The 13,224-nt window shown below is 34.9% G+C and overlaps 1 protein-coding gene across 3 annotated transcripts in view; it reads left to right on the forward strand.

The window, feature by feature from the left end:
* Positions 1–13,224, forward strand: part of NBAS (NBAS subunit of NRZ tethering complex) — a 335,592-nt gene that overhangs the window by 104,834 nt on the left and 217,534 nt on the right. For all 3 annotated transcript variants that reach the window (XM_014848079.3, XM_070512577.1, XM_070512578.1), the window contains exon 22: positions 12,533–12,616. In XM_014848079.3, coding sequence (XP_014703565.2) covers positions 12,533–12,616 — 84 coding nt within the window. The remainder of the gene's footprint in view (positions 1–12,532; positions 12,617–13,224) is intronic.

Consider the following 13,224-nt stretch of genomic DNA (forward strand, 5'->3'; position numbering starts at 1 on the left):
ATACAGTTTAAAGTTTCTGGTTTTATTTGAAATTAAGAAATCTTTGAGAGGGTACTTTTTCTTTTAAACTAATTCGTTCCCCCGAAAATCTGTTACTTGGTTCAGCATTACCTACTGACACCAAATGACACTCTTTTCATAGAGATGAGATTTTTCTTTCATTATTCATTTTCTTCCAAACTTTAAATACCTTGACCAATAATTTCAGAACATGTGATCCTTAAGTAGATTATTATATCTTCTGAATGGTTGAATTACCTCAGGGAAATAGTCCCTATAATTCTTTTTGATCACACACTGTCTTTTCCAGTCAAGATTTCATTAATATGTAAATACTTGTCTGTAACAGCAGTGAATCTCTTTATCACACTATATATAATTAACATATAAATAACTCTGTGAGGCGCTTTTCCCAATTTCTGATAGAGGCAAGCCTGTTTAAATATTGTATTTGTAACAAGGAAAATTCTATTAAGAATCAAATTCATATTTTGTAGACAAACCATATGCATTATTTTAAGAAATGTTTTGACCTCAATGTGTACCAATTTCATTTGCTTCTAAAAGTATAGATGCTATATGTAAGAAATGTGAAAAAAGACCCATGACGGACATAAGCGTTGGGATTGCATGACATGGTCTGACACATACTTGATATGGAGAAGCCATAGTATGGCACCCTGGAAAGAGCAAAGGCTTTTAGTCAGAAATATGAGCATAAATCTTAGTCTTGATACTTGCTAGCTGTGTAACTAGGGGAAGTCACTTAGCTTCTCTGAACTTAAGTTTCTTCACATGTGAAATGAGGAAATTGAACAGTTAGGTGATGATTAAGTAACCTAAGAGATATATCACCTAGCACAGTTCCCAGCTTGTAATTGGCATTCAGTTTACAGCGAGGGTTGTGTGTGGTCATAGAGTATATGGCTGTAGCAGTGGCAGCAGCAGCAGTTTTTTGGAACATGTTGATAGGAATGTCATATTATAGATATCTTTTAGTTTCAACTACATCAAGTAGACTTGCAAAAGACTGATAAATAAAATGCAAAATTATAATAGGGAATATTCCTCTTTGATGGCACCGATGCTTTGATTTCTCATCTGGGACAGCACCCCTTCCGTGGTATCAGCTACCTAAGATTCCAAATTATTAATTAAAAAGCTACTTAGTGAGCATTGTCTCAAATACAGTTGAAGTTTCTTATTTAAATTTTTAATGAATTATAGATACAGGGTAATGAATGAATCATAAATGTGTAATTTGATGAATTTTCAGAAAGTGAACAAGATTAAGAAACAAATGTTGCAAGCATCCGTTGTGTCCTTTCATTTTACTCTCTTCTAGTCACCTCACCCCAGAGAACCACTCCCCTGACTTCTAGCAGCACAGCTTAGTTTTGCCTGTTAAATAAGTGAGATGGCTTATGAGGGCTGTTTTCCCTAAGCTCTGGAAAAGTGTAAAGAACTATTCTTACCTCTCAAAAGAGATCAGATTTCTCATGTCCTTCAATTGAATGCTCCTCTTACTTTTCTAATGCTGGATGTACATTAACATTTTGTTTTTTTATGTTTAAAGTGTGTTTCTTATAGACAGACTATAGTTGAGTGTTGCTGTTTAATCTGGCAATCTCTGCCTTTTAATTGGCATGCTTATTAGACCATTTATATTTAATGTGTAGTTCAATATGGTTCAGTTTAAAGCTAACATTTTAGTATTTGTTTACTATTTGTCCCATTTATTCCTTGTTTCCCTTTTCTTCTCTTCCTGCCTGCTTTTGAATTTTTATAATTCCATTTAATCTCTTTTATTGGATTAATAGTTTTACTTTCTTTTTCTTTCTCTTTTTTTTAGTGTTTGCTCTAGGGTTTATAGTATACATCTTTAACTTATGATAGTCTACCTTCAGATAATATAGGAGCACTTCATGTATAATGTAGAACTTTACACAGTATTTTTCCATTTTCCTCCTCTGGCTTTTGTACTATTGCTGTCATACATTTAACTTTTATGTCTACTATGAACTCCACAATAACATTTTTATAATTTTTTCTTTAAACAGTGATTTTGTTTTAAATTAAAAGTATGTTTTATATTTACTCATTTATTTGCCATTTCCAGTGCTCTTCATTACTTTGTGTAGATACAGATTTCTCTCTGGTATCAAGTTTCTTTTGTCTGAAAGACTTTCTTTAGCATTTCTTATAGTGCTAGTCTGCTGGTGATGAATTCTTTCTGCTTTTGTATGTCTGAAGAAGTCTTTATTTTTGAAAATAGTTTTCCATAGTATAAATCTAGTCTGCCAGTCTTTATTATTCTAGTACTTTAGAAGTTTGCTTCACTGTCTTCTGGCTTGTATTGCTCTTGATGATAAGTCTGTCGTCATTCTTATCTTTGTTTCTCTATGTGATGTGTCTTATTTGGATGCTTTTAAGATTTTCCCTATAGCTAGTTTTGAGCTATTTGATTATGGTGTGCTTTGATGTGGTTTCTTCATGTTTATTTTGTGGTTTTCTCTGTATTTATTTTGATGTTGCTATTGACTTTCTTGAATCTATGCCAAATTTAGGAAATTCATGCTTATTATTTTTTCAAATATTTTTTCTCTCCCCATTCCTATGCCCAGGATGCTCACTCTTTTTTGGGACTCCACTTACTTGTATGTTAGCCACTTGATCTTTTCTCACAGTCCATTTTTTTCAGTCTTTTTTTCCCTGTGTTTCATTTTGGATAATTTCTATTACAGTATCTTTATAAATTTACTAATCTTTTCTTCTACAGTGTCTGCTTTTAATTCCATAAATGTGTGTTTCATCTCAGCTACTGACTTTTTCATTCCCAGGAGTTAGATTTGGGTCTTTTTTATTTTTTATGTCTCTCCTTATCATGTTATTGGTGGTGTTTCTTGGTCTGTTTTAAGAAATTGATTTTTCTCCTGGTTATGGAGCATAAATTCCTGCTTTTTTGTATACCTGGTATTTTTATTGGGTGCCAGATGTTTAGGTTTGTTCACCTCTTTAGTTGAGTTCCTATCCCTGTTGTTCTAGAACATACTTTGTCCTTTCTTATAATATATTTATTTAATCACACTGTATGAGTTCCACCAGCCACCTTGCTCTGTATACTGTAAGTTTAGCTTCTCTGTGTAGTTGATCTAAGTGGATTTCTGAATTTATAGTGGATTAAAGGCTTTCCTTAATCTGACCATTATAGAAAGTGATCTAGACATGTAGGCATAGGGATATTTATTTGATATTGTTTCTTTTTTGATAATCTGGAGCCTGTTTTTATTCTAGGCTCATTTCCTTTACCTCTTCATCTACTTCCTGCCTTTGATTTTGTGAATGAGTGTTTATTAAATTGAGATCCATTTCCTGCAAAAATTCTCCAATGTTTTGCTTTCTTTCTCTTTCTATAATCTCTAGTTTAACTTTGAATCTCATCAGCAATGCGGATGTGTTAGAAGTACTTGGACTGCAGATAACCTAGGCCATTATCTTCCCAGCCACAGCCTGTGAAATTCACAGCAGGACCTCTCACTTTTCATTTTTGGGATTTTCATTTCTTCACTTGTGATTGTATGACCATCTGCAGTGTTATTTGGCCTAGACTCAGAGAACTCATGATGAAAAGTCTGTAAATGACTTTTACCACAGCATCTCAGAGCAAATGACCTTTTTTGCTTCTGTGTTTATTAAAAGCTTAGGACATTCCATATTTCTTTGTGCTCATGCATGCTCATCCACACAGGGAAGATCACCTGCAGTGTACAATATTGCAGTGTTTCTGACAGCACAGGTGTAAGACAGGGAGTTGTACAGTCTGTTTTAGAAATTTTAAATCAGAAACATTTGAAAAAACCTCAGGTCCATCCTCTAAATCTTTAGCCACAGGGAAAGTGTATTGATCTTGAGCTGTAAATAACCCAATGGTTTTGGGGTAGTTTTTGTTTTTTCAGTTATTTTTTTTCATCTTCATCTATCCATTCTTCAGTCCGTCTAGCCTGCCATCCACTAAGTATTTGGTGAGGTTTAAGTGAATGCTAGGTATTGCACTAAGGCTATAAAAATGACGGAAACTTTGAAGGCGCTTATAGTTTACTAAAGGAGCACACAAATAAATAATTATAATTCAGTGTGATGACAGCAGTAACAGAAATACACACAAGGTTTGGTAATATGGAAAAAAGTCTGATAAGCTTCATCTGGGAACATCACAGAAGTTTTCATTTTTTTTTTCCTCTAATGAACACTAGATTGATACAGTTAAAGGCAATGTTATAAATATACATGTTATAAATATTCTGTCCATTTAGACGAGGTTAAAGTGCTCATTTGTAATTTTTATGTTTCTTTTTAGCTATCTTATATCCACGTTTTTTCTTCCTATTGCCATTCCACAACTTGGTTTTTGAAATATAATTTTTTTCTTTCTTTGAAGAGTTTTTCAACAGAGTAACACAGTGCTTCCAATTATTTATTCATATTATTTATGTTTTCTTTAAGAAGCTTGCTAATTAACTGTCTGACTGAATCATTTTGCTGAGGTCACTCTCTGAGTTAGGTGCTGAGGATGTGAAGCGCCTCTGCTCTGAAAGATGTATATTCAGGTCATTATGTTAGCAGAGGATGAACACTGGAAGAGTTAGCTACACAGTCTTAGATCTGTGGTCTTCCTCTTAAGTTGGCGTTTATATATTTCGTTTATTGTTCAGGTAAGTCTTACAGCTTGCTTAAATCTTATCTTTGTAGTTCTTAAGAGTTTTTTGTTTGTTTTTGAGAGCTTCGATTTTAGAATTAAGAGAATACCAGTGGATCTGTTTCTCCTGATCATTATTCATTTATTCGTTCATTCAGTGAGTCAGTGATGATTTTTAAGCTCATATAGTTTACTTACCTGCAAATTTATAGTTGTAATATGTAATTTATGGCGTGTTTGAGGATTAAATTAAATAATGCATTTATATAAATTTGTTAAAATGATTATTTATATTTTATTGCTGAGCATGTAATACAACTAGGAGTTGTGATGGATGCTAAGGAGTATTTACAAGAAAAGAATATTTACTTTTAGTGGGGATACAAAATATGTACTAGGAACTTAACAAAGTAATAGATAAGAACTCTGGGAAAACGTGAGAATATACCACCTTTATTATCATAAAGTTAAATAGGAGTAAATGCCAGATGAATTGTCCAGTTATAAGTAGTGAGGATTTAGAACAGGAAGAAAGCAGTCTGGCCTGGAACGATCATAGAAATGTCTGTGAGAAGTGGGACTTTGAGCTGGAAAAGGGGAGATTCAGTTAAGTAGGACATCATAGTGTCTGAGAGCACAGACTCTGGAACCAGACTGCCTGGGGTCACATCCCAGGTGTAACTTTTTGGCTGTGTGACTTTGTATAAGTTAGTTAACATTTCTGTTTCCTCCATCTCCTCTACTGTAAAATGGGAACAATAATGTTGTTTATCTATCAGGACTGCTGAATACACACACACACACACACACACACACACACACAATTAGTTAGAGCTTTATATTTATGCTCACACATAGTAAGGACTATATAAGTGTCAGCCGTAGGCTGGGCAAAGTTGGATAGCTTTATAGATAGCATGTGAAATTCCCATTCAACACAGGCCTAGCGGCTGGAATAATGCAAGGACTTTGAAGGGTAACAATAAGGAAATCAATCTTTCTGTGGCTTGGGGTCTGCATTGTCTGTACCGTTTTTTTGATAAAAGGGGAGATAAAAATATTCTTTTCCTTCCTAATCCTTTTATTCAAATTCCGTCAGCACTACAACCTTGTATAGGGTCAGGATTTATAATGTACACAGATACAATTCATGAACATTTTGGTAAGTTTCATTAATTTTTTAGTTGATAACTTCAGATGTCATATACTTTTATCTTTGACCTGGCAGATTTTTCTGGTTTAATTAATGGACCAAAGGAGTTTTGTCATGATCTTGTTGTCTTTAAGTAGTGTGAAATAAGGGCCTCACTATTATTCTCTCTACTGGTTCTGTGTCGGTTTAGGTAACAGAGAATAGGGAGTGAAATTGACTGGATTTCCCTCATATTACTTCCCTTTTGGTAGTTGTGGGCACGTACTTTTGGGCCTCCCCAGTATGAGGATAGTCCCCATTAATCCTTAATTGACTCTTAGACCTTAGATCTTTCATCATCACGTTTAATATGTATTCTCACTCGCTGAATGAAATACTGGCCACCGAGAATCTATAGTTTAGTTAATTGCTATAAGTGAAAGTTGTAATTCACCAATTTTAAGTTGAGCCCCTGTTTTCCATAGGTGCAATATTATAAATATGAAAATCATCACAAAAATAAAGAAAAAATAAAACATGCATTTATAAATATGTATATAACACCAAATGCTGAATGTAAAAATTATTACATAAATATTTTATTTTATTTTATTTTTTATGTTTCCCATGTTAACTTACTCTTGTTAAAGTATAAGTGGCCACTGAAATTGGGTTTAAGAATGCCTTTTTTTTTCCCTAGTAACTTTTCTTGTAGCAAGCATGGGTATTCTTCATTATTCTGATGACCTTCAGTGTCTCTTCTTCAAAATCAGTCATCTGTCCAGGAGGCAGGTGATAATGGTGGTGGTCTAGGGGGTCAATTTTCATATCATTGACATTTCTATTTATCCATCGCTCCTTGTTTTGTTGACATCAAACACCTTTGTAAAAAGCAGCCTTTCTCAGTTATTTAACTTTCTGGAAAATTCTTCAGTAGCTCTTTATTAGAGTTTATGACTTTCCCTTAAACATTAATGATTTTACAAATTAGTTCTCCTCAGAAATAATCAAATCATCCTTCATTCATGGTCAAAAATCTATTTTCAAACTTGGTTTTAAGCATTTGAGAGAGAGAAGATGGCTTGTGGAAATTGTTGCTTATTTCTACCCCATAAATCAGCTCTTCACTGTTTCTTATTACTGTTGGTTGCATTGGCCTGGTGCCATGTACAAAGGATGGTATCAGTGGAGTTTATTGCATTTGTTAGGTATTTGTAAATATAATCTTTGATGTTATTAATATGGTGTTACTATTTATCATAAAGTAGTCTTAAAACGCCAGCCAGTCACATGTATCCTTTATTTCGCTAATCATGAAAAACCTTGCTAGTATTAATAACAATGCTTTTTTTGACAGTTAAATACTGCTGGTTTCATTTGAAGGTAACTTTTTTCTGTCAGCAGGAAAGGAATGAATATAACAAGTTCTATTATTTTCAACTATTCTCTCACCAATTACTTCTCACACTAAATATAAATGTTTTATTTCAAAGAAATTTTATCAAGAATACACTGACAAAAAGTTATTTTATTCATGTTCTATGTGTTGGAAACAAAAGTCTTGTTTTCATTTTGGACGGTAAAATTACCAAATTTACTAAATAGATGATGCAGCTGGGTGCTAGAGATTAAGCTAGTTGTGGGAGGAGGAGAATCAAGCGGTGGGTGGTGGTTTCACCCTTGTCTCTTTTACATGTGGGTAACATCTGAGAATATTAGTAAGTTTGAAGATATCTTAGTCTCTGCTCTATTTTCTAAGTCATTTATTAATAAACTCAAACCCACTGGTCCTGAAGAGAACTTTGAATGATACCTTTAGAGAGCTTTTTTCCGCTTGGTGTTCTGAGGGATAAATAGCTTTCTGATTGTTTTCCCGTTGAGTTTTAGATCACTTTGGCTTGTTCAGTGATGGTCCCCACAGGGTAGTTATACATATAGGCCCAAATTGTTATTATTTTTTGGCCTTTATTTGCTAGAACATTTTCTTCTATGCTAAATAATAGAAATAAGTATAACTCCACATTTTAAAACCCAGTGCCTAAAAGGTGGCAATTAGTCATGATACACTGTCTATTTAGCCTTTTGTTTCCAACACATAGAACATGAATAAAATAACTTTTTGTCAGTGTATTCTTGATAAAATTTCTTTGAAATAAAACATTTATATTTAGTGTGAGAAGTAATTGGTGAGAGAATAGTTGAAAATAATAGAACTTGTTATATTCGTTGCTTTCCTGCTGACAGATAAATGTTACCTTCAAATGAAACCAGCAAAGTTTATTGTTTGGAATAAAACAATGAATAGGGTTCTAATATAAAGAATCCTAAAATTAAGCAAAAGCGGCTGTTATTTTGTAAAGAGATAATTTAAGTTTACCGTGTACTTCCTTTTTTTAGCAGGGATGATGCATTTAGATTTTAAGACTTCCCAAGCAAAGTGGAAACAATAGGGGAAAAAGGTGAAATAAAGTATATGTAAAGGTTGTTTTGTGTTTGCAGAACTTTGGATTCAAAGTGTAAGTTTTGCAGCTAACCAAACTTTTTATAGTTCTTTGGAACGAGCACTACGTTTTCTAGGTCTTTTTGAACACAATTTCACCTAACCCATTTAGGGATTAATTTACATGACTGATATTTTTCTTGTGAACAGAATTAATGAAAAACATTTTCCCGGAATTTTATTAAGCATTCTGTCATTCTGCTTTCCTAATGAAAGAATAAGTAGCTAAAATTTGGGCATTTTTAAAAAGGTAATGACAGAACTAATCAATTATTTTGAAGTGTAGAGAATGGTGAAATTTAGGGAAATATGTATTCTGAAGTGTTTTTTCCACTGAAGTATAATGACATGTCCAAGTATCTAGATTGTAAATGGATACCGTTACTAGTATAGTTTGCTCTTCTGTCAGTTTAATTATCTATATTAGGAAAGCATTCTTCTCTCACTCAGATCTGTAGCTTCCATATAAATCTACCTCCTTGATGTATCTGATTTTTATGAACAGACTGTCCCCTTTCATCACTCTATTCCAATTTTGAACTTTTGTGACACTCATCAGATCACTTAGAAAACTTTGTTTTGCTGTCAGTTAATTCAATTGACACATATTATTTTAGCGTATGCTAAATGCCAGATAGTATTTTAGGTGCTGAGGATGTGGCAATAGACAAAACAAACACAAATTCTCTAGTCAACGAATTTATATTCTGACTGGGGAGCAAGTCCTATCTATTTCTTAAATGCTGTTGTTTGAAGCATGATAAAGACTTTATGGTGGTTTTTTTTTCTTCTTTTTCTCCTGAGGAAGATTAGCCTTGAGCTAAGATCTGCGCCAGTCTTCCTCTACTTTATATGTGGGTCACTGCCATAGCATGGCTGACGAGTGATCTAGGTCCATGCCTGGGATCTGAAGCTGAGCGTGCTGAACTTAACCACTGTGCTCTGGGACCGGTCCCCTTGTGGTGTTTTTACAGCAAGCATTTTAAACTCCTAAAATTTGCTTTAAAATAATGTGCTTTGTAGAAACATCCTGTAAGAAAATGAAAGAGCAGGAAGGTTTTTCTTTTTATGGTGATCAGGCCTAAGATCAAGCCATATTTGGTGAAAGTTATTTTCATGAGATTAGTATCTACTGTTGTTGAGGTTGGTTTTATATCTTAGTTTGATGCATCCTTTAACTGTGCATGTAAATGGTACTTATTGGCTCGTCTGAATTAAGTTTGGGGAAGGCTCCAATTGCCCTCTACCTGCTATGCACAAATCTTACCTGGTGGATCTGAGTATGAAGCAGGGGAATATGGGAAATGAGGATGGATTTGTGCTTGGGGGCTGTTGCTGATCATCATCGTTGATATACTATTGCTAATACTGTTGTTACTGCAGTCGTGTGTTGCTTAATGACAGGGGTATGTTCCGAGAAATGCATTGTTAGATGATTTTCTTGTTCTGTCAATATCATAGTGTACTTACACACACCTAGATGGCATAGCCTACTACACATCTAGGCTATATGGTACTACTGTTGTGGGACGGCCGTTGTAGATGCAGTCTGTTGTCGACCAGAACGTCGTTATGTGGCTAATGATTGTATATCAGTGGTGTTCAGCACATTGATGAACATTTAGTTGTGCTTTGCCTTGAAATTGCAGCAAAAATACTTTATTATCCGAGGACTCTTCAGGCCTACCTTTTGGAGTGGACCTCTGAGCAGAACTTGTCTTTAATATGTGTTTTGATAAAAAATAGGTATGTTTTCTTAACCATTTCTGTTCAGTGAAACGTAACAAAGTTTTACAACTTTCTGGTATTTAAATACCAAATAAATATTATTTTTCTGAGGGCCCCATGCCATTACTAATCATTTTAGTAATAACCCTTGTATCTAAAATGTACTTTGTATAGAAAATACAAATCTGAACTTGTGATGCATTTTTCTAGAATTTTTTTAAAACATTGTGTGTAGCTTATGGAACCATGTCTGCTTTAGTTAGAAAAGGCAGTCATAGTTTGCTAGGTTTATTTTCTTCCCTGTTCCTCAATTCATTGCTACAATTTGTTCTTATGTTGGAGGAGTGAGCATTCTCATCATCATTTTATCCAAATGTTCTCTTGTTTACTTTTCATTTCAGTGGTCTGTGATAAAATATTAGTTATTGACATGGAAGAAAATAAAAAATTTTTTATTTGGTAAAAAATGAAATATGTGATTGTGGCATCCATTCTAAATAATCATCTGTGTGATTCAGAAATTTTAAAATATGAACTGAAATGCCTTCAAAAATGTGTCTCTGGTACATATTTGTTAGGACATTACATGCTAGCTGAAAAGTGGGTAAAATACTGTGTTTTAAAAATATGGTATAATACATTTCTTATTGGATATATCTAATGGAGAACTTTGACTTTGGATAATTTGAGCCAATAATAATAAGTACAAGGGGGGTGCTGTTGATCGATGACTCGGCACTTCCCATTCCCAGACCTTTGAGCTCCCATCTTCTGCTCTAACCCCCTGTGGTCTCCTGTGACCTTCTACGTGAGGATTGTTCCCTTCACCAACGTAATTTTCAAACATTTTGAAGTGTTTCTTGTGTAAGGCATGTCTTATAACCTAGTAAGATAAGAAAGTGCAAAATATAGCCTCATAATATAAAAAAGTACGATCTTTTCTCTGGGGCTATGATAAATTTTAGGAAAATGCTACTACTGATGCTCAGAAATATGAGAAGAAATGTTTTTTGAATCATGAAAGCAAAGCAATTGAAATTTGTTTTTAAAATTTTTGTCTTTATTGTTAATTTATAATGTTTCAGTTGTTTTCACGGACTTATGGAATATTAGAGCCAAAGGGGCTCTTAGAAATAATATCTGAAGTGCTTCACTTTAGAAAGTCTTGTGCCAAACACTGTCCAACTAGTTAAACGACAGGTGTGTTTGTGTCTCCCTTGCCTCCCGGTTCGTAGGACATTGCTCTGCTCTGTTACCGTATTGTCTTCACCTCACTTTTCCTTTTCAATTTCTTCTTAATTCCATCCAGTCAGGCCTTATCTTTGCCTCTTTTAGATTCTCTTGCTGTCATCTTTTACTGATTTTTTTTTTTTTTAAAGATTTTATTTTTTCCTTTTTCTCCCCAAAGCCCCTCCGGTACATAGTTGTATATTCTTCATTGTGGGTCCTTCTAGTTGTGGCATGTGGGACGCTGCCCCAGCATGGCTTGACGAGCAGTGTCATGTCCGCGCCCAGGATTCGAACCAACGAAACACTGGGCCGCCTGCAGCGGAGCGCGCAAACTCAACCACTCGACCACGGGGCCAGCCCCATCTTTTACTGATATTTTTAAGCTACAAAATCATTTCTCCACTCTTGCTATTACCTGTCCTATAGGTCTGTGCCGTCTAATATGGTAGCTGCTACCCGCACATGGCTATTTAAATTTTAATTAAAATTAAATAAAATTAAAGTTCTCTTTCTTAGTATCAGTGCCACATTTCAAGTACTTAGTACAAGTACACATAGCTAGAGTTACCGTATTGGATAGCAGTTATAGAACATTTCTGTGACCCCAGGAAGTTAGAAGATTGTAAGCTTTTTGAGGGCAAGGGACCATTTATGTTGGTATTAAGAACATAAAACATGGGCTCTTGATAAATGTTTTAGAATGTGTGAATGAACACATACCCATAATGTCCTCTAGTTCCTTGCCAAAATTTTGTTTGAATTCTTTTCGTTCTTTTTTTTTTTGAGGAAGATTAGCCCTGGCTTAACTTCTGCCAATCCTTCTCTTTTTGCTGAGGAAGACTGGCTCTGAACTAACATCCATGCCCACCTTCCTCTACTTTATACATGGGACGCCTATCACAGCATGGCTTTTTGCCAAGTGGTGCCATGTCTTCACCTGGGATCTGAACTGGCGAACCTTGGGCCGCAGAGAAGCAGAACATTGGAACTTAACCGCTGTGCCACCGGGCTGGGCCCTTGAATTCTTTTCTTTTTAAACCATTTTATGATCAAGGAGAAATCAGCAAGTTGCTGGTTTTTATTTATGTATTGTATAGGATATGTATTATGTACCACTTCACATACCATAAGTAGAAATCCTGGGGATTTAAGGTTATAGAGATACTTTTTGCATCGTGTTCCTTGTATAGCCAGTCATTGAGTAATGTGTATTTTAAATGCTTATGTATTTTTTTTTAAATTTAAGTTATAACGGCGACTCCCTGATGATCATTCCTTGGCATGAACGTAAACACCGAGATAAAGATTGGTGCGAGGAGTTGGAGTGCAGGTAAGAATGAACCAGCCCAGGGGGGTGTCTTCATTTCTCTGTGGGATGGATGAATAGAAGGCCTGTGCAGGTGATGTGTGCTGTTTGGTCACTTACTTGATGGTGGTCCCTGATTTAGGGAGTTTGAGTGAAGTTTTTTCAAAAACTTGACTTGACTCCATTATGTTAAAATTTTTTAATGGAAAAATATTAAATGCTACAGAGGAATTATTCTAAATATGATCCTGATACAAGAAATCTTCATTTTGAGATATTCGCTTTCAATCTTTGCCATATAAAGGTAGATTTCTCATATTTGTTATTATGGTATGCATGCGGTTTTGTTCTTGATTCAGTTTTAATTTTCAGTTTTATATGACTTAACCTTGGAAAGAAGGTGGAGGCATCCAGTACTGCAGAGGAGGGTAGGAGATGAGGTGTGGGGCTGAAAGTTCATGTGAGCAGCATCGTGTCCCTTTATCCCGCACTCCTCAAAGTCAGGCAAATACTCCTTCACTGTCTCTTCTTCCATATTTTCCCTACCTGAAATCAGAGGAGTTTTTGGACTCATGAATTGAGCCAGAGAACCTCCAGATTGAGCCAGGAAGTCTCCAGATTCCTGGACATTA

The sequence above is a fragment of the Equus asinus genome, chromosome 6 (genome assembly GCF_041296235.1).
Source record: "Equus asinus isolate D_3611 breed Donkey chromosome 6, EquAss-T2T_v2, whole genome shotgun sequence".
Taxonomy (NCBI): Eukaryota; Metazoa; Chordata; class Mammalia; order Perissodactyla; family Equidae; genus Equus; species Equus asinus.